This window comes from Peromyscus californicus, unplaced genomic scaffold (assembly GCF_007827085.1).
Source record: "Peromyscus californicus insignis strain IS unplaced genomic scaffold, ASM782708v3 Scaffold_2__1_contigs__length_46816999, whole genome shotgun sequence".
Taxonomy (NCBI): Eukaryota; Metazoa; Chordata; class Mammalia; order Rodentia; family Cricetidae; genus Peromyscus; species Peromyscus californicus.
This window is the reverse complement of record NW_026294540.1, coordinates 7527142-7551815: the sequence shown is the minus strand read 5'-3', so window position 1 is coordinate 7551815 and position 24674 is coordinate 7527142. Positions and strand designations below refer to the sequence as shown.

At 46.7% G+C, this 24674-nt stretch overlaps 1 protein-coding gene across 2 annotated transcripts in view; it reads right to left on the bottom strand.

Annotated features, from left to right (window-relative positions):
• Taok3 (TAO kinase 3) overlaps positions 1-24674 on the bottom strand; it is a 175779-nt gene that overhangs the window by 48087 nt on the left and 103018 nt on the right. The window contains exons 1-7 of one of the 2 annotated variants that reach the window (XM_052755162.1): positions 22531-24617; positions 22305-22418; positions 19799-19890; positions 13151-13244; positions 11773-11854; positions 2681-2848; positions 451-657 (exon numbers count right to left, since the gene is read on the bottom strand). In XM_052755162.1, the coding sequence (XP_052611122.1) occupies positions 451-657; positions 2681-2848; positions 11773-11854; positions 13151-13244; positions 19799-19890; positions 22305-22345 (684 nt within the window). In that variant the 5' untranslated portion in view covers positions 22346-22418; positions 22531-24617. Of the gene's footprint in view, positions 1-450; positions 658-2680; positions 2849-11772; positions 11855-13150; positions 13245-19798; positions 19891-22304; positions 22419-22530; positions 24618-24674 lie in introns of those variants that run through there. The other variant, XM_052755161.1, reaches the window with a different exon arrangement.

Genomic DNA, 24674 nt, shown 5'->3' with positions numbered 1-24674 from the left:
GCCATCTCTCCAGCCCCCCCCTTTTTTTGTTTGTTTTCTTTCTCTTTCTTTTTCCTTTTCTCTTCTCTTCTCTTTTCTTTTCTTTCTTTTTTGAGACAGGATTTCACTGTGTAACCTGGGCTGGCCTACAGCTCACAATGTAATACAGGGCAGTCTTGAACAGTGGTAATCCCCCTTCCTCAGTCTTCCAGGGGCCAGCATTCTAGACCCTGTGCCACTGTGCTCCATTGGGATTTCTTTACTGCCAGACATCAGAGCAACCGGAGAGGGTAAGGCCACAGGGGGTGTGGCCAACATGGTCTTTTGTCAATCATTTCCTGAAGTCCTTCATGCTCTCCTCTTCCCATGCTTTGGTCGCAAAGCGGAAGCCCACCCACCTGGAAGCAGTGTGTCCTGACCTGGCTTTGCTGTGACCACCCACCTGGCTCGTGAGGGCCCTGGGATGCCTACCTTCTTGTGAACCATGGAGGAGCCGGAGCTGACAGTGCCTTCATCCTCCTGCATCATGATGAGCTCGGGGCTGCTCTCATCCATGACCTCCTGCATGCTGTTCACACTGCTGCTCCGGCTGCCTGTGCTCACGGACACGCTGGGGATGGAGTGGATGCTGCCCAGGCTGTCCACCTCCCTGCTCAGGTTGCTTCCATGTTCACTGTCCTGTAAAAATGGGCAGTGGGATTAAAAAAAAAAAACAAAAACAAAAACAAAACACCTGGAGATCTAGTACCGACTCACTGACTGGGCCACTCAGTACTCAATTCTGCGGCGGTGAGTGCTTTTCTGTTGGTGTGCAAAGATCAAGTGTGTGTGTGTGTGTGTGTGTGTGTGTGTGTGTGTGTGTGTGTGTATAGTAGATAGAGGTCAACCCTGGGTGTTGTTGCTAAAGAGCTATCTACCTTGAATGGTATGCATGTCTACTGGGCCAAAGACTAACAGCGGGCTGGGGTGAAACAGTGTGGATATAGCAGTTAACCATCACAGAAGAGGCTCTTCCCCCACAAGATTGAATGTCACTAAGTCAATCTAGGTACAGAGAAGCCTCGTTTTCCAACCCTACTCTACACAAACGAACTCAGTAAATTGCTATGTAGACACGAGAATACAAACAATCATTCAGTCATACAAAATGGTAGACAATACACCACTTTTTCACTTTTGTGTTTTGAAGACAGGGTCTCAGTATGTAGCCAGGGCTGGCCTGGAACTCGATCTGTAGACCAGGCTAGCCTTGAATGCACAGAGATCAGCCTGCTTCTGCCTCCCTAGTGCTGGGATTAAAGATGTCTGCTTCCATGCCCCACTATTAACATGTCATATTCCATATTGGAGATGCCAGAGCCATGAGACACCTGCCGAGGAGAGCTGCTGATAGGGAGTGGAACCCGCCCAAGAGAAAGAAGTGTGTTGCAGTCAACAAAGCTGAACAGAGTTGGAGATCTGAAGAGCTTCTTGACATCAGACATGGAGATGCAGAGTTTGGAGTTTGCCCAGCTGGTTTTTGTCTTGCTTTGGTCCAGAGTTTCCTCACTGTGCTCCCTTCCCTATGTTTTGGAATGGTAATGAATATCCAGTGCCATTATATGTTGGAAGTATGTAATCTCATTTTTGATTTTACAGGGAATTACAGTTAAGAGACTGCCACGACTCTCAGAAGAGATTTTGAACTTTAGACTTTTAAATAAGTTTGAGACTGTTATGGACTATGGGGACTTTTGAAGTTGGACTGAATGCCTTTTTGCGTTATGATATGGCTACATGCCTTTGGGGGCCAGGAAGTGGAACGTGGAGATTTGAAAGAAAATGGCTCCCAAAGGGAGTGGGGACTATTAGGAGAGGTGGCCTTGTTGGAGTAGGTGTGGTCTTGTTGGAGGAAGTGTGTCACTGTGGAGGTGGGCTTTGAGGTCTCATATGCTCCGGCCATGCCCGGTGAGACAGTTCATTTCCTGTTGCCTTTGGATTAAGACATGATAACTCTCACCTCCAGCACTGTGTCTGCCTGCACGCTGCCATGCTTCCCCCCACGATGATAATGGACTGAACCTCTGAACTGTGAGTGAGCCCCCCCAGTTACATGTTTTCCTGTATAAGAGTTGCCGCCGGGCGGTGGTGGCGCACGCCTTTAATCCCAGCACTCGGGAGGCAGAGCCAGGCGGATCTCTGTGAGTTCGAGGCCAGCCTGGTCTCCAAAGCGAGTTCCAGGAAAGGCGCAAAGCTACACAGAGAAACCCTGTCTCGAAAAACCAAAAAAAAAAAAAAAAAAAAAAAAAGAGTTGCCAGGGTCATGGTGTCTCTTCCCAGCAACATACACCCTGACTAAGACAGGGTAGGTGGGAAGGTCCTGAAGGAGCTAGAGGGGGAACAGGGGCTGGATGTGACTGAAAGGCTCTGTATGCATGTGTGAAATTCTCAAATAAAAATATATTTAAAAATTTGTGCTGTGCCCACTCATGAATGTCTATTCCATCCCACTACACCCTCACTCCTACCCAGCACTGTGCCCCGCCCCCCCTACTGGGGCTGGACCCCCAGCACTTTTCACAGTCTACCTTAAGCAAGAGTTGCTGTACTTATGTCTCTGTTACCCTGAGTGTTTCTTAGGGGAGAGAGCACCCATTCTGTTCCCATCCTCCAAAATGTTTTCCCTGTACCAACTCGGGAAGCTGAAATCAGGGGCACCTACTTCTTCTTCTTCCTGGGACTCATTCAAGGGTCCGTTCCGAGTCTCCTGGAAGAGGATCTTCTTCATTTTTCTGTATTGCAGGTTGTCCAACTCTCGGACAGCATCTTTTGTCCTCTGTATGAGGTCAATGAGGACCCGTGGTGGCCGCTCCCTCCGAATGAAGTCGTGCTGATTGACAGGGGAGGAAAACACAGATGATAAGTAAGCCTTCTTTATGAGTGATGGATACACAGAAGCAGCCAGGGAAGAGGGAACAGGTTCAGGGACCTTAGAAATAAACGTGATCTTGAGGCTGGTGTCCCTCAAGAGGACTCCCCCTTACAAAGAGATAACAATGCTTCTACATTCTATCCCAAGCTCCTCTTTGCAGACTTGGCCCGGGAGTCTCCACAGGTTTCTTTTTTGTTTGTTTTTGTTTTGTTAAGCAGGGCAGTAGTGCACAATTTTTAATGCCAGCACTAGGAGGCAGAGGTGAGGGGATCTCTGTCTCTGCATTTGAGGCCAGCCTGGTCTACACAGTGAGTTTCAGGCCAGCCAGAGATACATCATGAGACCTTGTCTAAAAAGACTTTCTCTTTTTAATTATATATATTTATGGTACACAATGTGATGCTTTGGTACAAATTGCGAAGTAACAGAAGGCAGTTACTATACCATCATTTCCCATTCTCGTGTCTGTAGCAAAGGTGCTTAAAACCCACTGCCTTCAAAATTTCCATGACGTACAGTTTTCAGGTCAGACCTTAGGTCTCACTACTCAGTATACTGCAGAAGTAAAACACTGGGCCCAATACCCTCCCCAATTCTCTTCTACATAGTCATTTGTATGTGCATACACACATGTGTGTCCAGGTCAGAGGACAACCTGCTGGAGTCGGGTCTCTCGTGGGAATTGAACTCAGGTCTTCAGTCTTGGTGACAAGCCCCTTTCCCAATGAGACCTCTCATCAGCCCTAATTCTCATTTCCACCCCTGAAACCATCTTTCTACTTGTTTCCTGTGTCTTTGATTTGTAAAAAAGTGTGTCAGTTCTACATGTATGCAAGGCTGTTTGGGGCCTTTCTTTGTATGTCTGGTTTCTCTGACTTGTACAATGCTGTCTAGATTCAGCCATGTCGTCACATATCATAGGTTCTCTCTCTCTCTCTCTCTCCCCTCTTCTCTCCTCCTTTAATTGAGACAGGGTCTTATGTGGCCCAGGCTGGCCTTGAACTCACGACGTAGCCCTCTGATCTCCTGCCTCCACCTCCTAAGTGTTGAGCTTACAGGCGTGTGGTACCATGTCTGGCTGGGAACTCCTATTCCCAGGCTGAAAACGATGGTATTGTGTTTGTGTTCCTGTGTGTGTGTGTGTGTGTGTGTGTGTGTGTGTGTGTGTGTGTATCACAGCTTCCCTTATCTTTTATCCCACTGATGGACATGTGGGATTGTTTCCACACCTTGGCTGCTATGGGTAGTGCGATAGTAATTATGGGAAGCAGACATCTTTTTACAAGATAATGAATTCCATTTCTTTTAGATGTGAACCTGGAGGAGGGAATGTTGGATCAGATACAGTCCTTTGTTGTTATAGTTGTTTCTTATTTTCTGGGGAAATGGCACACTGATTTCCACAATAGTCACATCAGTTAATAAGCATTCCCTTTGCTCTGGGGTGATGTTATTCCCTAAGATTTACTTTATCATAAATAAAATATAATAAAAACCACTAGAACTTAGGGCTGTAGCGACGTCTTAGTGACTGGAAGTATGCTGTAGAGGACCTGAGTTCAGTTCCCAGCACCCACATGGTGGTCCACAACTGTCTGTGACTCCAGTTCCAGGGATCTAATGCCCTCCTCTGACCTCTGTGGGCACTGCATGCACACAGCGCACATACATACATGGAGGCACCCGTCAAACACATAAAACAAATAAAATCTTTAAAAAACTAATGACGGGGCTGGAGAGATGGCTCAGAGGTTAAGAGCACTCACTGACTGTTCTTCCAGAGGTCCTGAGTTCGATTCCCAGCAACCACATGGTGGCTCACAACCATCTGTAATGAGATCTGGTGCCCTCTTCTGTTCTGCAGTCATACATGATGTATACATAATAAATAAATAAAAATCTTTAAAAAACAAAAACTAATGACAAGAACCTTAAGTAACAAAGATAGATTTGTCCCTTCTAAAGCTGAGGTGGGACGAGGTCTATCCCCGCCACAATTCGCCTCGTCTTCTACCTCTCACCAGCTTTTGGAAAACAGACTTGTGCATATTTTGCCTTCTCTTTCCTTTAGACACATCATGAAGAAGACTGTATGGCTTGCCCACTGGTCATACAATTTATATAAAAAACATGGCAGCTGTGCAGTCCACCAGAGGTCAGAGTTCCTGCGAGGCTGCCCTCCATTAGAAAGCTGGACAGGTAGAAGCAAAGGACCAGGGTCTCCGAGGACCTGCACCCCACCCCAGCTGCTATTGGTGGCAAGCAGCAGTCCAGCACACACAGGCAGAAGCCTCTGAGGTTTCTTTTGTAGAACAAAAGGAAGATGTGTAAGGGGAAAAAAAAAAAAAAGGTGTTTTGTCTTTAGCCCTGTGTCCTTCCTGTTCTGGAATAAGGATGGAGTCCTGGAGTTGTGGCAGTCATTTTCTACCTAAGAAGATGGAGGCCATGAGCTGTGGAGAAAGCGGACAGAGGAGCTGGGGCTCAGAGTGACATTGCTGAGTCACACATTACTTTAGACCTCACACTAGGAGAGGACTCAGCCCTCTCCTGTGTACACCTTCTGAAACGTGGAAGTACTCAACGCCTAAGTACTCAGCGCCTAAGTACATCTCTCTGTCTACTGGCGAAAGCCTGCTGTACTGGGTTCCTGCTTTTATTCCAGACCCAGTCCTTCCTTCTCGTCCTCCTAGCCAGTGCACAGAGCACTCAAGAGGACGGTTGGCCCTGGCCCTGCCGCTGCCACACCTGTGTTGTGCTCATATTCCTTGCCTGCACCCCCACACCCCTGTTGCTCTCCGCACCCCTGCAATCAAAAGGCCCAGACTCCTTTAAGAGAATAATCTGTAAACCAGGGGTGGCTCATGCTTGTAATCCTAGCGCTTGGGAGGCAGAGGCAGGAAGAGCTCTGTGAGTTTAAGGCCAGCCTGGTCTACAGAGTGAGTCCCTGGCCAGGCAAAGCTATATATTGAGACCTTGTGTCAAACAACAACAAAATAATAATTTTATTGTTCTTTACAATGTTTAACTACTCAAATAATATAGAAAAAAATGCTTAAAGGAAAATAAGCGAATTCCAATTTCCATCATCCACAAGAAAATATTGTAAAATTATAGGATGTCAACTTAGGTCTTAACAATTCCCCCCCACCCCAGAACAAAGACTTTTAATAAAAAAATTTCAAATTGGAACCATATCATAGATTCTAATTTAAGTATAATCTACAAAGCTAAAGATGTACTTGAATTTAACAGAATTAGAAGAGAGTGAAATAAAATAATTGCTTCATTTTAGTTATAATTTTTTTTCATTGCCAGCGTTATCTATTCCTAAACCCCCCTTTAAAATTAAGGAGAAAAAGAATAAAATAAAGGAGAGCCATGAATTTGAGAGAAAGCCCTGGAAGTTGGGTGGGGTGGGGTGGGGGGCACATGGGAAGGGACGTGGGAAGGCTGGAAGGAGGGAAGAGGGAAAGTTATGTAATTATATTTTAATTTCAAAAATTAAAAAAATACGAAACAATCTGGGTACAAATGCGATCCTCATTAAGTAAATAAATCAATAAGTAAATAAATTTAATTAAATTAAGGAGAGGGCTGGCGAGTCGGCTCAGTGGGTACAGGTGATTGCCGCCAAGACTGATGGTGACCTGAGTGTGACAGCTGGGACACGCACAGTGGAAGGGGAACGGAGAGCAGGTGACATTTGTGCGGGACACACATGCTCGTGTGCACACATATGCTCTCTCTAAATAAATACGTCAATGCAACAAGACTTCTCAAAAAATGAAGAGAAGATATCATACAAGGCTTAAGAGAGTGGGTCACCTGCATCAAAACTCTATATTTGAATCTGAAAAATAGGAAAATTAATACACAGGTAATTTCCTGGCCCTAGTTTTCTCCGGTTGCCTTTGTTTATTTCGCCAGTGTTTATCATGTCACATTGCGGTTTTTAAACATTTCGATAATTTTTGCCTTAGTTCTATATTTAGTCAATGCAAAAGTGACATTTTAATGTCAGAAAGAAAATATGAGGAAAAGAAGGGTTATTGAAAAATATTCAGGAATACGTAGATAGCCAGCTGGAGGAAAAAGTGAGACTCTTACCTCGTGCCTTTTCAAAATTCATGCAAGGCAGTCTTCGGTACAGAGGAGGCTGAAGGCCTCTCGAATAGCAGTCCTGCCAGGATTTTTACTTTTGCTCAGGACTGCTTTGGCTATCAGTGGTCTTTTCTGGTTCCATCTGAATTTTAGGATTTTTTTTCCTATTTCTGTGGAGAATGTTTAGGTACTTTGATTGGGATTTCATTGAATCTGTACATCATTTTGATAGGATGGTCATCTTCACAATATTCTACCAACCCATGAACATGGGAAGTCTTTCCATTTTTCCAGTGTCTTTCTTAATCTCTTTTTTCAGAGATTTGAAGTTTTCTTTCTTTTTTTTTTCTTTATTTTATGTGTAGGGGACTGAGTCACAGACAGTTGTGAGCCACCATGTGGATGCTGGGGATCAACCTGCGTCCTTTGGAAGAGCGGCCAGTGCTCTTTTTTTGTTTTGATTTTTTTTTTTTTTTGTTTGTTTTTTGAGACAGGGTTTCTCTGTGTAGCTTTTCGCCTTTCCTGGAACTCACTTGGTAGCCCAGGCTGGCCTCGAATTCACAAAAGAGAAGTGTACCCATGCCCTCTTTCTCAGCCTGTCTGTTGTTAGTAGATAGAAATGCCTGCTGATTCTTAAAGTCGATGTAGGGACCAACAAAGGTCCCAGTCCAGGCACAAGAAACCTTCTTTGTAATGGTTGGTCAGGGCAGTCTAAGTGATATCCAAAACAATATAGATTATACGTGTAGCCCTAGGTTGTCTATCAAGGGTTGGGGTAGACCTCTATTGCCGAAGAAACCACACACTCAGGACACAGGAATCATGTGATTTGAGCTGGAACTGACCTGATTGTCTCTTTCCTGTGTCCTAGCTCCTGTGGCTCCAGAAATTACTGTGTAAGCTACCAAGGGAGGGAAACAATTAAACAGTCCTACCCAGCTATAACACTTACGAACCATGACAATTACCAGCGTGGCAGGGTATTACACCTTTATGGTGTAAGAAGTGGTGCTCACATGTCAGTGGCAACCGACAGTTGTCTAAGTGGACTCAAAGGAGGGACATCATGCCTGGCGCTAGAAACCTGGCCATAGTCCTGAGGCTGACGAAGCCATCGACCTTAGAACAGAATCTGCTGCTGACACTTTACCTGACCAGCCTAACTCCTTACCACATTTTAAAGCTTATCTTTATACCCCCAGATAAGTGTGGCTACCATCCTTCATCAGAGAAGCCTCTCTTAACTATAAATGGAGACCACCACAGAAAAGCACGACTGGACACATGCAGACGTCAATAGATATGGGAAGCCCAGCCCCAACATCCACATCCACATCATAGCTCCTGCATCCATGGCTCAGGGAATACCATGGAGGAGGGGGTGGGAAGATTGTGAGAGTCAGAATCGCGAAGTCGGCTGTGAATCAATCCCTCCTGGAAAAGGCTGCACAAACATGACCAGAACAATGGCAATAGCGATGGACATGCGACCATGGAAGAGAGACAGATTTAATGGGGTCTCACCCCTGGACAAAGAACTACAGGCCAACAGCTGACTGCTGGGAAAGGAGAATTAGACTCTCCCAGGGATGAGCCCATTAGTGGTGGTCTAATGCAGAATGATCAGCCTGGAAACTACACCACCAACAAAAATGGACTCAGCGGGGTGTGTTTTTATATATTTGTGCACACACATACATACACACACACACACACACACACACACACACACACACACGCACACACACGTGCGCGTGTGTGTGTGCGTGTGTGTGTGTGTGTGTGCATGTGTGATAAGAATAAAAAAAGGCTATCAACTTGAGATTGGGGAACACGAGAGGGGTTGGAGGGAAGGAAACCGGGAGGATATGTGAAAGTGATGGAATTACCTTCATTTCAATTAAAAACATTGTAATTTACAAAAGAATGCTAAAGCAAAAGTAAGAAAGATGTCTGCAAGGTTCACTATACATGAGTGAGGGGGAAGATCAACAGCGGACAGACAACTGGCAGAGCTCACAGAGAGGCCCCAGACCAGGAGACAAACAGCATTGCAGCTTAGGGAAAAGACTTCTCCAAGTGATGAGAAAAAAAACTTAAAACTATAGTCAGAGGGGCGGGTGCGTGTGTGTGTGTGTGTGTGTGTGTGTGTGTGTGTGTGTGTGTGTGTGTGTGCGCGCAGCTCTGTTGGCACAGTGCTGGCCTTACAGGGGTGAGGCCCTAGCTTTGACCTCCAGCACGGCCCAAGACCTCCAAAGCAAATGAAAACAACCCCAATGAAGTTGAAAAAGATACTGTAAAAAAATTCAGAAAAAAAAAAGACAAAAACACCCAAACCACAACCAGAAACATTTTTTTTTTTTTTAAAATCACTCTAAGCTGTGCAATTCAGATGCTCACACTTGGTCTGTGAGGCTGTAAACTCCAGGGCGATCTGGCGGTATGCATTCCAACCTAAGATCCACCTTTTCCTTCCTGAGGGCTGTCATGCCTGTCGATGCTCACTGCAGGGCAGGGTGTAAGGAGGTAGAGGCTGGGAGTGAGTGCAAAGCTCCCACTTCCAAGCATGCATAGCTGGCCACTTTCCCAGCATGCATCAGGCCCTGGGATCAATACTCTTTGTGTAGCTGTTTCCTCCTAGATTAAAGCCTTCCAAGCTTGTTTACAGAAAGGTAGAACAGCTGCGTGTTCTATGCAGAGATGAAACACTCCATCCTACAGGGAAGCTCCTTAAGCTCAGGAAGGAAACAACTCAAAAGCTTCAGGAAGTCCCTAAAACTGACCAGATTCATTAGACTTTCCCTCCCGAAGCATATATAAACAGGAAGGACTGCTGAGAGTCACTCTCACACCAGCTGAGATACCTGGAAAGGGTACTCTCTAGCCTGCTGAGTTGCCTGCACGCTGTGCAGTGTGCTCTAGATGTCCAGCTTTTGTGAACTGTCACCTGTGCTGGGGTGGGCTTTGGTGATGCAGCAGTTTTTCAGTCACTTCTGCTCCTGTCAGTAGCCCCTCACCCATATTCCTGTAGCCCAGCAAAACTCACAGTTCACCACGTTGGACTTTGGTCTGTCCTCAGATCCTAATCTGCAGTGAGCAGACTGCTGTTCGTGTCTTCACAGGAGTAGTGTCACACAAAATTCCCCAGTACTGGGAAAACATTATTTTGTGTGTCAATGTGTGTGTGTGTGTGTGTGTGTGTGTGTGTGTGTGTGTGTGTGTGTGTGTGCCTGTGAGCACAGGTGTGGAGGTTAGTGGACGATGTTGGGTGTCTTGTTGTACCACTCCCTGTATTATTCCTTTGAGGCAGCGTCTCTCACTAAACACGGAACTAGGCCGGTGGCCGGAAGCATTAGTGTCCTTCCTGTCTCTGCCCCCAACAACACTGAGGCTACAGGTTCATGTAGCCCTTGCCCTGCTTTTCATGTGAGTGCTGGGATCAGAACTCAGGTCCTGATGCTTAAGTGCTCTTACCACAGGGTCATCTCCCCAGCCAAAAATGTATTCATTTTTATTTCATATGCGTGAACTTTTACAACTTATTTTGTGTGTGTGTGTGGGGGGGGGGGGGTGTTTGCCTGCCCTACGCAGTCAGCTACATTTGTGTGCAGCGCCTGCCGAGGCCACAAGGGGGCACTGGATCCCCTGGAACTGGAGCCACAGATGGTTGTGAGCCGTCGTGTGGATGGTGGGAACTGACCCCAGGTCCTCTACAAGAACAGCCAGCACTGTGACCTGCTGAGCCATCTCTCCAGGCCCGCAGTGGCCCCTGTTTTAGGCCTGACACATTGGAGGAATACAACCCTTCTGGGTTTTTCCTCATAAACAAACCAACAAACAAAACTGCTCAGAAGAGGATCCATTCTCAGGAGGAAATGAGCAAGCAACAGGACTAATAAACACACACATATAAAAGGGTAGAGGTCTGCATTATCCTATGCCAGGCAGGAAATGTTTACACCATGGTGAATTCCCATCCACTACACGCCTGTTGATGGACCACAGCATCATCACATAAAATCAACACACACAAGCAAAGAGAGGCTCAGGACTGTGAGGTTCAAATCAAACCAATGCATATTCATTTTTAAAAAAGGTCAGAAGTCAAAGAAAAGGAAAAGGAAAATATCACAGAATGGAAACTTTCTGTGCTGATGGAAATAGGCTCTCATGCAGCCAAGGCTGGCCTGAACTACTGATGCTCTTGCCTCTACCTCCAGAGCTGGGTGTGATGTTCCTGTAAAACCAATGCTGGGGACGTGGAGGCAGGAGGATCACAAGATCAGCCTGGGCATGTGGTGAGATCACAAGCATGCTATCATGGCCTCTTGAGTATAGTTATGTGACACTCTTGCAGTTCATCTGTATGACCCGAGTATCTGGTTTTAGACTGTCACCCTACATCTTCACTGCCTGGATTTGTCACCAACCTGAGATTGGCAGAGTGGGCATTGGTGTTGTTGGCAGATCATCGTGAGAGCTCACTCGAGTTCAGTCAGAAAAACCCTGAATGGCAGGAAGAGCAGGGAGGAGAAACTGACTGGACTCAGGCAACTCAGAAGGGTGGGGAGGAAAACACTGCCCACAGGGGTGGGGTGGGAGACAGCAGGAAGGACATGGATCCTGACAACCTTGCCATTTTTATGCCTATTTCCATCCTAGGGTTGTAACCAGGGAGCACGCCATACGCCAGTGTATCACAGTGCTCAGCCATGGAGTAACTCTTTGCCCCGTGGCCAGACTTCATGGCCCCTCCCCAGATGGAAACTGGAAAAATTTACCCGTAACAGTTCCACCGCGGCTGGTCTTTCCTGAGGTATCTTGTGTAAGCAGTAATCAACGAATCTCCTGAAGGAGTCGGTCCTGTGTGAGTGAACACATCAAGGAGAGCAGTGAGGGGGCCGAGGGACCCAGCATACAGAAGGCAAAGTGCATGGGAGAGAACACTTGGAAGTTGGGAGACTGTGTGTGTGTGTGTGTGTGTGTGTGTGTGTGTGTGTGTGTGCATGTGCGTGTGTGTGTGTGTGTGTGTGTGTGTGTGCATGTGTGTGTGTGTGTGTGTGTGTGTGTGTGTGTGTAGAGGCCACAGGCTGACATCAAGTGTCTCTCACAGTCACTCGCCACCTTAGTTGTTTGAGGCAGGGTCTCTCCCTGAACCTGGGGCTCACTGATTTGGTTAGACTGGCTGGGCAGTGAGCCCCAGACATTCCTCCCTCTCCATCTCCCCACACTGGAATTTCGGGGTCCAGCTTTTGCACTGGTTCTGGAGACAGAACTGATACCCTCTTGCATGCACAGCAAGACTTTGCTGACTGGGCCATCTCCCAGCCAGGAGATTCCTTTTCATAAGGCATTTTGAAATATCAGGAGACCTGGACCATTTTCAAGTTATGGCATTGAAAATTAATTCTTTTGGATAATGAGGTGGACACAGTCCCAAGCTAGTCAATGCAGTTATACACATAAGCAAGGCTAGGTCAAATCACAAAATAGATCAGAAAATAAAAACACTATCCTTATGTGTAATAGTTTAATATGCATTCCCCCCCTCAAAGGTAACACCATTTCTAACGCCCAGTCTGCATTCTTCATTACCACTCTGCTAACCCCTCTGCCACCCATAACCTCTAAGGAATAAAAACGAAAGCCCATCGGGACAGGGAACCTGGAAACACACTTTCTGAATGAAACTAAGTCCTCTCTTGGAGACTTCTTTGGGTCCACTCTGGTTAGATGGCTCATTCCCTGTAACTCTTGTGGCCTCAGCAGTTACAAACATGTCATGGTTTTCGGCCAACAACAACACATCTTCTGAATAGAGGGTAACGTGTTCTGTCCCAGCCCGTTCGGATAGACACGGAGACAAACAATGACACCAGCCAGGGCATCTCACAGCTGCTAAAAACTACAGATGAGATGTGATGAGCAGGACCTGAGCGATGAGGTGTGGGAGGGAGGTGGGGGGCATGTCTGTGTGTGTGTGTGTGTGTGTGTGTGTGTGTGTGTGTGTGTGTGTGTACAAAGGTACACTGTTTGTGGGGCATCCATTCTTCCTATTGCTGTGATGGAAGAATGCAATGGTATTTTAAGGCAGATCTATAAAATATAGTTTAATGAGCATGTCAGATACCCACAGCGAGTTTCTTGGAGATGTCTTACCATTCCCTGGACTGTAGCGTGGGGGAGTCATTCTGGGCGATGTGGTAGAGGGCGCTCATGGCGTTCATGTTGAAGAGCGGGGGTTTCCGCTCCGCTGGAAGAGGAAGCAGGCACAGTAAGGCATTCTCAAAAGAAGTAAAGTAGGTAGCAAAATCAGGATTATCAATCAACGAGACACTATTCTCCTGTTGTACTCTTAGGGCCAGCTCAAAGGAGTCATTGCTGGCTGCTGGTCACTCACTGTCCACTGGAAGGCTCCCAGCAGAACCCGTTTCGGAAGAATGGGAGAAAATGTCCTTATTTTTTCATAGGTTCTGCATAGATTGTTGTTGGCCTGTTTTTCAATGACAAGGTGTGAATGTGTGTGTATTTTAATTAAAAAATACATATTCATTAAATAAAATCAGAAAGCAAAGTAGAACAAAAAAATATTATTATGGAATGGAAGGGCTGGATGGATGGCTCAGTGGTTAAAAGCACTGTCTGCTCTTACAGAGGACCCAAATTTCAGCACCTATAAGGTGGCTCACAACCATCCATTAACTCTAGCCCCAGAGGAGCTGGCGCCCTCTTCTGGGCATGCATGCACACAGTGTAGTAAATACAATACAGGCAAAAAATTTATACATGTAAAATAAATAAATCTCTTTTTAAAAGAAAAAATCTTATTGTGAAGTGGGACAGACATTTAATTATTTATTTAGAGCCAGGGTCTTTCTCAGCCCAGAGGCCAGCCTGTTTAAATAGTGAGTTCCAGTACAGCCAGGGATACATAGTGAGACCACGTCTCCAAAATAAATAGATAGACACATAAATAAAACGTTTAAAGAAAAGAAAAGGCGGCGATGATGTGGAGGGACTTCTTAGTCTTTTAAAAGAATATTTATTCCTTCATGGTCTCATATTTTGATGACAGTCCTCGGTGGGTCTTTGCTGACCGGTGCCTGCAGATGCCTCTGGGATGGCCCACTAGAATCCTGCAAGGATTTCTTCTCTCCCTTCCCTGCCCCTCCTTCTCCCCCCACCCTTCTCTCTCCAGGGTCTCCAGCATGGCCCCAGCTGGTTGGCCTCCCCCGTAGCTGAGATCACACGCGTGCACCACCATGCTGCAGAAGACTGTTTACATGCATCAAGCGGAAACTGGTAGAGGCTGGTCGAAACTGGCCGATGGTGTGTGAACTGGTCTGAGCCGGAGCAGTGTGGATAAAGGTTTTCAAGCACAGGGAAGAGACAGAAGTGCTTTCGGGCTGTTTTTCAGGAAGTGGACTCAAGGGGTTTCTAGAGCGTGGTCTTCTGGTGATGTCAAGTTCTAAAACCGTAGGGAAACTGGGAACTCCTGTGGACACAAGTGCCTTCCCACTCCTTCTAGCCCTAAGTTCAGACCACTGAGCAGCGTCTGCAGACCTCCATGAGCTTGTCCTGTCCTGAGAACAACATGGGGCTCGGTCCCCCTCGGTCCCCTCTCTCCAGCCATCAAGAACAGCCATTTCACATGGATGTTTTCAGTCCAGATTTTAACCTTATCAGGCTAATTCTTTTAAACAATGTTTTAATTCTTCTTCTTCTTCTTCTTCTTTTTTTTTTTTTTTTTTTTTAAGATGAGGTCTTGCTATGTTGCTCAGGCTGGTCTGAAACTCCTGGGCTCAACGGTTCTCTTGTTTGTCTCCTGTGTAGCTGAGAGCATGTGTACTCCTGTTTCAGCTCTGGCTAATTCTTAACAATCCTGTTGTGGCTTGAATATGAAATGTCCCCACAGGCTCATGAATGGATGAAAAAAAGAAATCAAAAGGAAAAGAAAGGACATGGCTGCTCCTAGGTGTGGTGGAGGGAAAAGTTTATTGTAGGTAAAAGGGAGAGCATAAACCGGGCCATGGTGGCACACACCTCTGATCCCAGCACTTGGGAGGCAGAAGCAGGCAGAGGTCCAGGACAGGTTCCAAAGCTACAGAGAAACCCTGTCTCGAAAAAGCCGAGAGAGAGAGAGAGAGAGAGAGAGAGAGAGAGAGAGAGAGAGAGAGAGAGAGAGAGAGAGAGAGAGAGACATAGGCGGCAGCGACAGGGACATCTGGGAGAGTCCAGAGAGGACATGACCATGATGAACTGGGTCATGTGCGGGGAGGGCGAGGGGGAGAGAGGGGAAAAGAATATTAAAGAAGTGAAAGAAGTAAGAAGAGGGGAACCAGGTGCAGCAGCCAAGAGATTCAAAGGTACAAAAAGAGCAGGTAGCCAAAATGTCTGGATAACGGGGAAAGCCCCTAGGGGAAGGTCAGTCTAGCCCCTGGACTGGAGAATTCAGGGTAGAGGGTGGGGTATGCCAGCCATACCCCAGCGTGGGTAGGAACTGAGGAATGCTGGGAGAACCTTGAGGTCAGGTCTGCTTGGGTATGTTAAGTGGCATACTTGAACACTGGGTACCTCAGTTTTGGAGGTCCTGTTCTAGAAGGCTATGGAGCCTCCTGGAGGTGGACCCTCACTGGAGGAAGTGAGTCAGGGAGAGAAGGTCTTTGGATTTTTTATAGCCCTGCCCCACTTCCTGTCAGTCAGCTCTTGTATCCTGATAGTGGAAACAATGTAACCAGCTGACTTGAGTGCCCTTGGCCACGCTTTCCCTGCCGGGGAGGGACTGTATCCCCTCAGACCGTGAGTGCGAAACAAACCTTCCCCGCTTACAGTGTTTCTTGTCAGGTATTTTGGTCATAGCAGTGAGAAAAGTAACTGAGATGAACTCACTTTGTTCTTGCAGTAATTGAAAGCATGTCTATTAAGGGCTTCTGCCAGGTGAACGATCGCTTCCTCAGAGAAGCCTTCTGTGACTTTTGTCACTGCGGACTATAGCTGTGCTGCATTTTTTGGGCCATACGTTACAACTCTCATGATCTTGTGTCCCTTACTAAGTGTCTAAACTTCACAGGGGCAGGGACCACGCTCATGATGCTCATTTTGTCCTTTACTGTCTGGTGCTGAAGACTCACCTTGGAAGGCAGTCCGCACAAAACCCGCTAAGCAAATTAATAAAGGACAACTTAATGCAAAGAGAACTGTATCCACAAGGGATCTTTGTGTGGGCTTGCTGAGATGGCTCAGCATCCAAGGCGATTGCGGCTGAACCTGAGGACCTGAGTTTGATCCCTGGGTCCGGATGGTGGAAGGAGAGAAATGACTCTGACAAGCTGCTTTCTAACCCCCACTTATATGCCAAAGCGCCCACCTGCACTCCCTCTACCCCCCACAGACAGGTAAATGAATATTTATTATCTACATAAAATTATTAAAAAATGTTTTAAAAGAATCTATGTGTAACAAGCGGGCATAGAAACGATGAAAAGAGACCAAGGTCTTGGGGCCCACATCAAATATCATGTGATGGGCTCACCATAAGAGGGATAAGGTCACTCTCGTTCCCAGGAAAATGCACAACGATTCAAGCTGTGCAGAGGAACCGTGAGTTGCCTAGGAGAAGCAGTGGAAAGGGGACCAGATAGAGAAAACAGAAGTTCAGAAAGAGGATGTGGGAGCTGGGGATGTGGACCAGTCTATACAGTGCTTGATTACCATGCAGGGGGTTCAGCCCCCCATACCGCACAAACCAGGTGTGGGGAAGCATGTTTGTAACCCTAGCACTCGGAGTGAACCTAGGAGGATCAGAAGTTCAAGGTCATCCTATGTTCGATAGTGATTTCAAGGCCAGCCTAGGCTATATGAGATCCTGTCTCAGAAGAGAAAATCGAAAAACCAAAACTCAGCATTAGTGTAGAGACAGCAGCAACTCCGACTCGAAGCCTAAAGGTGGGCCCAGGACAAGCAAGCAAAGTGTCTGGGAACAAGCCATAACAGCCAGCCCTTAGATGGTGGGGAAAATCACTACAGTAAAGAAACCAGAGCGTGGGGCCATCCTCCAAACACTAGATTTGAAAGGTCTGGTCTACATTTGAATTCTTTACTAGAAGAACTCTCCTTGAGCCAGCTGAGCCTGGTGCTGAAGGCTGTAATCCCTGGGTAGGCTAAAGCAAGAAGATCTCAAGTTCTAGAACAGCCTGGGCTGCACAGGAAGACTGTCTCCAAGCAAGCAAGCGAAACCAGCCTCACAGCCACAGTGACGGGGCTTGTCACCGAGACAGAACGCTACAGAGCAAAAGCCAGAGCCAGCCAGCAGCCCACTTCTGTGTAATGAGGTGTTTTCCACGGGTGTTTCCTGTTCCAGTGGGGAAGATGCAGACACACACAGCGGGGCCTGCGGAGTCTAAACATCCATCATCTGGTCCTTCCCAGGGAGTTCATCGCGGCATTGGAGGGGCACAGCAAGAGGCCTAGGTCTGTACACAGTGCAAGGACCGCTGGTACCTGGGACAAGGACCCATGAGTCCTTATTTTTTTTGTGTGTGTGTGCGTGGGTCTCTGTGTTTGCACAGTATTTACAAGTGTGTAGGTGTGTGTGTTCGTGTGTCGGGCATATGTGTGTTTTTGTGTGTGGTGTGCATGTGAGTAGACGTATATACTCATGTGTACATTTCATATGTGTATATGTATATTTGCATACGTGTAGGTGCACAGGTGTGTGCATGCAGATGGAGGGCAGAAGCGGTTTTCCTTGACCGTGCTCTATAGGGCCTCTCACTTGAACCCAGAGTTTGCTGACTCGGCTAATCTAGATAGCCAGTTTGCTTCAGAGGTCACCTGCTGCTTCCTCCTGAGCTCTGGGATTAATGTGTGTGTGTGTGTGTGTGTGTGTGTGTGTGTGTGTGTGTGTGTGTGTGTATGTTCCTGTTTACCTGACAGACAATGGTCACATCTCTGCGGATGCACCATCTGTGCCAACCAAGATCAAGGTTTAGGGAGCTCAGTTGAATGGGTCGTTGCTAACAGCTCTGCCTGGATGTGCTAACTTGGAACCAGTGGGCTGTACTCTTTTTGAGAAAGAGAGGCGACCCAAAGGCACCCCACTCTTAGATCAATGCTTTTTGTAAGTCAAGGTTTTCCTGTGAACAAATATGGCTGGCAGCCCTAGCTGAAAGGCAACACTAACTGCCATGAGTTGCTTAGTTCCTATCCCACATCTGGCACTCACTGCCTCAGGCATGGCACGGATGCTATTCATCATGCCCACCGGAGCCTGGCAGCTAAGTGTACCCTCCAGTTTCCTAAGGGACAGCTAGGCTCAGTACTGAAATGGGTGACAGATTAGTGGTCATCAGCCCTGACCCCAGGAGCCTCCCAACTGCTGGGACATGTGCACACCACTGTGCTTGATGCGTGTGAGTGTGTGTCTAGGTGTGCAAATAAATGCAAAGTGAGTGCGGGTGCCTGCTGAGGCCAGAAGAGGACATGGGATTCCCTGGAGCTGGAGTTACAGATGGTTGTGAGCTGCCCAAGGTGGGTGTTGGGAACAGAATTCAGATCCTCTGTAAGGTAGCAAGAGGCCTTACCCCTCCCTGAGCCATCTCTTCAACCCCATGACTTAATTTTTTTGATTTATAAACTATGTGGATATGTGATCTCATTAAAAAAATTAAGTAAACACCCTAATGTTCCCCCTCGAATCATTTTCTTCTCACTAATCTCTCTTTGATGCAAAGTGACAGACAGGTCATGCATCTAAGTTTTTCTGTTGGAAGATGTGGATAAAGTGCTGGGAACAGCATGAGTGTCCCAGGTCTCCTCTACAGGACAAACTTCTCAGGAATTCTGACAGGGGCCATGCGGAGACCAGGAAAGAAGAATTTAAATTAAAGGAGATATAAATCTTAAAAACTAGACAAAGAATTTTTTTAAAAAATGTAGTTTTAAGTTTCTAGATAAGGCAGATTAAACCTGGACCAGGTTACCCTGGCTTGGGAAGGCTAACGGCCCCTCCTGTCCTTAGACCCATATCTAGTGAACAGTGATGGCAGCTTACACTATGGAAACACGCGGATCCTTCCCTCCAGCATCAGATCGGTTTGTTAAGTTTATTGGCAGGTATACTGTGGGACAGACGTCATTTAAAGACAAGCCAAAGTTCAAATATGCAATCAGGAAAACCAATGTATTTTAGGTAGCTTTAGGTTATGAATATTTGGGGGACAACTTTAAAGATGTGTGTGTGTGTGTGTGACCCAAGGAGGCCAAAAGATGGCTTCAAATACTCTTGGATCTGGAGTGACAGGTGGTTGTGAGCCACCCAGTGTGGGTGCTGGGAACTGATTCAGGTCCTCTGAAGATTAGTAAGTGCTCTTATCCACTGGGCATTGCTCCAGTCCTGGGGGACAACTGTAATGCTAGTGCATCCTTTACTATGAAGTTTCCCTCAAGGCTCCACTGTCAAGTCAATGTTAAAGGCATATGTTCGATAAGTCTTCTAATATTTCCCCTATAGGGTTGTAAATATGAAGCAAAGCAGTGGGGGTTATTGTAAAGACAGGGTATGCGATGTCACACCGAGTAAGGGGTGTTTCTCAAATATTAGCAATTACTGGCTTGTTTTTCATGGAGACATAGCAGAGAAGGGACAGTCTTCTGGGGCGTACAAGAACATGGGAAGTACCTACGACAAATTCACATTGCCTGGCCTGTGCACAGCCTCCAATTACTGAGTGAGTTCTAGACAAGTTAACCGATGAGCGGGATGAGGACCAGTTTGCAAAGATCCAGGGAAAACTACTCTTCACTCACCCAGTTCTATACAGGTGATGCCGAGCGACCAGATGTCAACTTTCCCATCGTACTGTCCTTCGTCCATGGCTAAGATCACCTCTGGGGCCATCCTGCCAAACACAATGTGCAGAACTCAAGTTGTCAGTAGAAACAAAATTTCCATTATAAAACTACTCGGCACAGCAGATTTAAGGGTATTCAAAAGTATTTCTAAGGTTATTTAAAAGTTTTTTTTTTCTTTTGTTTTCCGGGAACCAAAACACGGTCCTCTGTAAGAACAGCAAGTGCTTTCAACTGCACAACCATTTCTCCAGCCCCTGCTCAAAGTTCTCAGCACTTGTTGTGGTGTTTTTTTTGTAGAAGCCATGGAATGAAACCAGCCTTGACAACCAACCGAGGCACAGATAAGGAAAACGCGGTCCAGGTACATGATGGAGGTGCCTGTGATGTGGTGGTTTGAATGAGTGGCCCCCATAGGCTCATATACTTGGTTTCATGCTCCCACTGGTGGAACTGTTTGGGAAGGATTAGAAGGTGCTGCCTTGCTGGAGGAGGTGTGTCAGTGGGGGTGGGCTTTGAGGTTTCAAATGGCTCCTGCCATTCCTAGTGTTTCTCTCTCTTTCTGCCTCATGGTTATGCCTTAAGATGTGAGCTCTCAACTGTTCCTGCTACCATGCTTGCCTGCCTCCTGCCACGCTCCCTGCCCTGACAGTCACAGACTCTAACCGTCTGAAATTAAAGCCCCAAAATAAACACTTCCTTTTTTTTTAATAAGTCGACTCGGTCATGGCATTTTATCACAGCAATAAAAAGGAACTAAGATGTGGGATGCAACAGGGGATCATCATGTTACGTGAAGTAAGCCAGACTTAGAAAGATAAATCTAGGAGAGAAGGAGGGAGGGAGGAGGGGAGGAGAGCAGAATGGGGAATACTGGGGTGGGGGGAGCCAGTGGGGTGGCAGAATGGAGGACACGGGGATGAATGTGAACCAAGTACAAACCATGACTTAGATGTGAGAGAATATGACACAACCTATTCTTCCGCACAGCAGCTAAAAAATTAATTAAAAAAAATTGAAGATCCCCGCCCCCCGCCCCAACAGAGATTTTCCTTACACAAACCACTGGGAAGAATATCGTTCAAAACACAAACATCTTGGGTGGTGTCTAGGAACTACTACATGATTTTCAACACATCCCAGCTCTACCCTTTGCTCTCCGTTTGCTCTTGAGTCTGTTGCTCATTCATGGTCTATCTGTTTCTTCATCTAAAAAATGGAGAGACCTGTCATAGGGACCTCAGGCAGATACGTAAACACTTAGTGTGTTGTGAGCACAGACAAATGAATTACTTTAAAAGACATAAAAAAAATATCTGGAGGGACAGCCTAAAGGACCGCGGTCTGTGCTTCCAAAGACATTGTGATTTACAGACCCAAACAGGCAAAGGTGGGCAGCATGTGTGACCCCCCAGAAAGGAGAGGCTCTCAGCCTTCAGTTTGCTTTGGTTGGTGCTACGGTCTATTCCATGTCGGAAGTGGCTTTGTAAATCCTATCTTACGATGAGGTCAAAAGTCGAACAGCAGCTGCTCTTAGCGGGTTTTTCCAGAATGTGTCTTTTTCAAAGCTTCGATAACATGATGGGTGTATAAGTGAACGTTTGGAAAGGGGATCTGGAGCAGAATGTGGGGGACAACTCCAAGTCAGAATGACGTCAAAGTGGATGAAGTGTCAGAGAACTCGATAGAGTTGGGAGCTTGGATTTCTTCCATCCTGGCTTGGTAGCCAGCCAGAGGGCTGTAAAGAAGATCCCTTGTCCTGAACACGCTGCCTCTGGGGAGCAGTTCAAAAGAGATCTCAAGTGAAACCTTAGACAGAGCTAGCCCAGCAAATCGATAACACACAAAGGAGACCCAAAGCCAGCTGCATCATTTGAGCAATTTCAGGTCACTCTGTTTGGCTAGTGAGGTCTCTAACCTTCTCAAATGAAATCCGATTGGGGAACATTGGGAACACAGTTGTTTTTTCTTTCTTTCATTCTTTTTTTTTTTTTTTTTTTTTTAATAGAGTCTCTCTATGTAACCCTGGCTGTCCTGGAACTCACTGTGTAGACCAGACTGGTTGAACTCACAGAGACCCATCTGCCTTTGCCTCCTGAGTGCTGAGATTAAAAGTGTGCAACATTCCTGGCTGGTAACACATCATTGAGAGACAAAACAAGGCTAGGCCTGGTGGCACAGGCTTGTGTGCTCAGCTCCATGGTAGCTTGAGGCAGGAGGATTGCATATTCAAGGGCAGCCTGGGATAGAGAATGAATACGAGGATAATCTGAACAAATTAGTGAGGCTCTGTTTCCAAACAAAGGAACTGCGGTGTAGCTCAATGGTTGAACACTTGCCCAGCATACTCCAGGTCCTGGGTTCAATCCCTACCACTGTAGAAACAGCAAGGCCGATGCCAAGTGTCCCTCCTGCTCACACTTGTGTATTTTAAGCCTGCTTCATATCTTCTATGTCTACGCACCAGTAAGGCGTCCCCACGAAGGAGTTGGCAGGAGAAGCCATGGAGGCGGATCCAAAGTCAGCCAGCTTCACCTGCCCGGGTTCTGTGAGGAGGATATTTCCAGCTTTAATGTCCCTACCGGAGAGAGAGGGGAGGATTCAAGAGTTAAGGTCTCAATTCTTACTATGCAGGAGGCCAGAGCATGCAATTAGCAAGATAAAAAAGTTTCTTAAACACACAAGCATACTTTTCTCAGCGGTCACTGTCACTGCGTGTTGTAAGGGAGCCCGCATTCCTGGGCGGTCACTGGAAGGACTTCCAGGAGGAGCTGTCTTCAGAGGGAGGGGTGGAGCAAGGGAAAGAGGTAGCCATGCCAGTCAAGGAGAGCTCCGAGTTGGCGACCCTTACAAAGCGTGTTCTTCAATGTTCTATCCCCCCACCGCCAACATTCCTCGTGCGTGCGGGGGAAAGTTGGCGTCATTCGGAACTGCCTGCTGCTTTCCCCCTTCCAAAGCTGTCTGACGGACGTGCCTGCGTGGCCGCCCTGGCCGGGGCTCCTCAGCTGGACACATACCTGTTCTGTCTTGCCCGTGACCCTTTCTCTCTGCCTTTAACCGTAACTGCCCCTCTAAGGCATGGGAGGGTACAGGCTATAGAAAAGGTGTTATTTAAGAAATAACACTGTACAGTAAAAAGAAGACCCTGAAAGATCAAAACAGACAAGGATTAGGGGTCAGGAGCTTGCATTTCAGTATTGCAATGGCGGGCTGTGGCTGGTTTGCTATTAAAGATGTTTGATATTTGATGCAGTGAAACGTTAGGGGAAAAAAAATACCATTTGAAAATTCAGAAGGAGAGGATGATGTGGATGACCCCTTATTTTTCTTAAGGTATGAATGATGTGTAATGAGGACTGGGACCCACGAACAGCAAGTTGATAACGGGCCGTGGGAAGATACAGCTGAAAAAGTGGAGAGAAGGCAATAGGCTTAAACACTTCCAAAAGTCCCCTTGGAATGACAGGTTCCCTCCTCGGAGACGACACTGGGCAGAGGGGCTGCAAGCAAAGGTACTGTTCATTCTCTTACAACAGAGGGGCTCGGAGACGAAACGTCCCTCAAAGCAATACAAAGTTGAGATGAACGGTATTCATGTTGTTTGAAGACTGGACCCCACATAGCTCAGGCTGGTCTCGAACTCTTTATGTAGCCGAGGTTGGCCTTGGACTTCTAATTCTCTGCCTCTACTTCACAGGTGCTGAGATTATACGCCTATGCCGCTGTACCTGGCTATGGGTTCTTTAAAAACAATTGTTTTTGTTTTTGTTTTTGTTTTTGTTTTTTGAGACAGGTTTTCTCTTTGTTCTGGAGCTCACTGTATAGACCAGGTTGGCCTTGAACTCACAGGGATCCTCCTGCCTCTGCCTTTTGAGTACTGGGATTAAAGATGTGTGTTACCATGCTTGGCGTTCATTTTGAAATGTAAAGAACATTAAATTTTTGTTTTTTGTCTTCTCAATTTCTTGCATAAGTACCATGCAGATTAAGGTAAGAGGGATGTATACAAACTGAACTGTGGCTTCAGAAAAAACAGAGCAGACTTGCAAGCAAGTCACCATCCAGCAATTCTACCTTGACTTTGAGGAAACAGACCTCAAAGATTTGTTAGACGGTAAATGGGTTTAGTTCTTATTTACCATATGTGATTGGTTCATGCTTTGTCTATTTCATTTATTTTTTGTGGTGCTGGGGATGGACATGGTGGCCTTGTGTGTGCTCTGCAAATGCTCTGGTACCAATCCGAACACACCCTAGTCTAATCTAGCCTTTCTAAAAAAAATTATTTATATTTTGTGTGTGAACATTTTGCCTACATACATGTCGTGCACCGTGTGCATGCAATGCCCACAGGGGTCAGAAGAGGGCGTCAGAACTCCTGGAACTGGAGTTACAGGCAGCTGTGAGCCACCGTGTGTGCTGAGAGCCTTCCTGACACAGACTTCAGGAACGGGAAGCCTCTGGAATGGGAGAAGAAAAGGCAGGGGCTCAGCTTGGCTGCTGTTCCGTGCATGGAAGTCAGTGGGTTTCTGTTCCTGGCCCAGAGCGGGGAAGAGGATGGACCGACCCTTCTTCAGATTTGCCTGCGCCATCAGGAGGCCAAAGCCAGGCATGGCAATGCACACCACAATGTCAGCCCTCTGGAGGCTGAGGCGGGACAAACAGAGTTCAAGATCCACCTGGGCTACATGGTGAGTTCAGGGCCAGCCTGGGCTACATTGTAAGACCCTGTTTCAGAAAAGAAAAAGAAATCTAAACTAAAAATAACTACCACCATCCTCAAACAACAAATAAATACCCCCCCCCCCCCCAGCGCCCAAACATCAGAGGGATG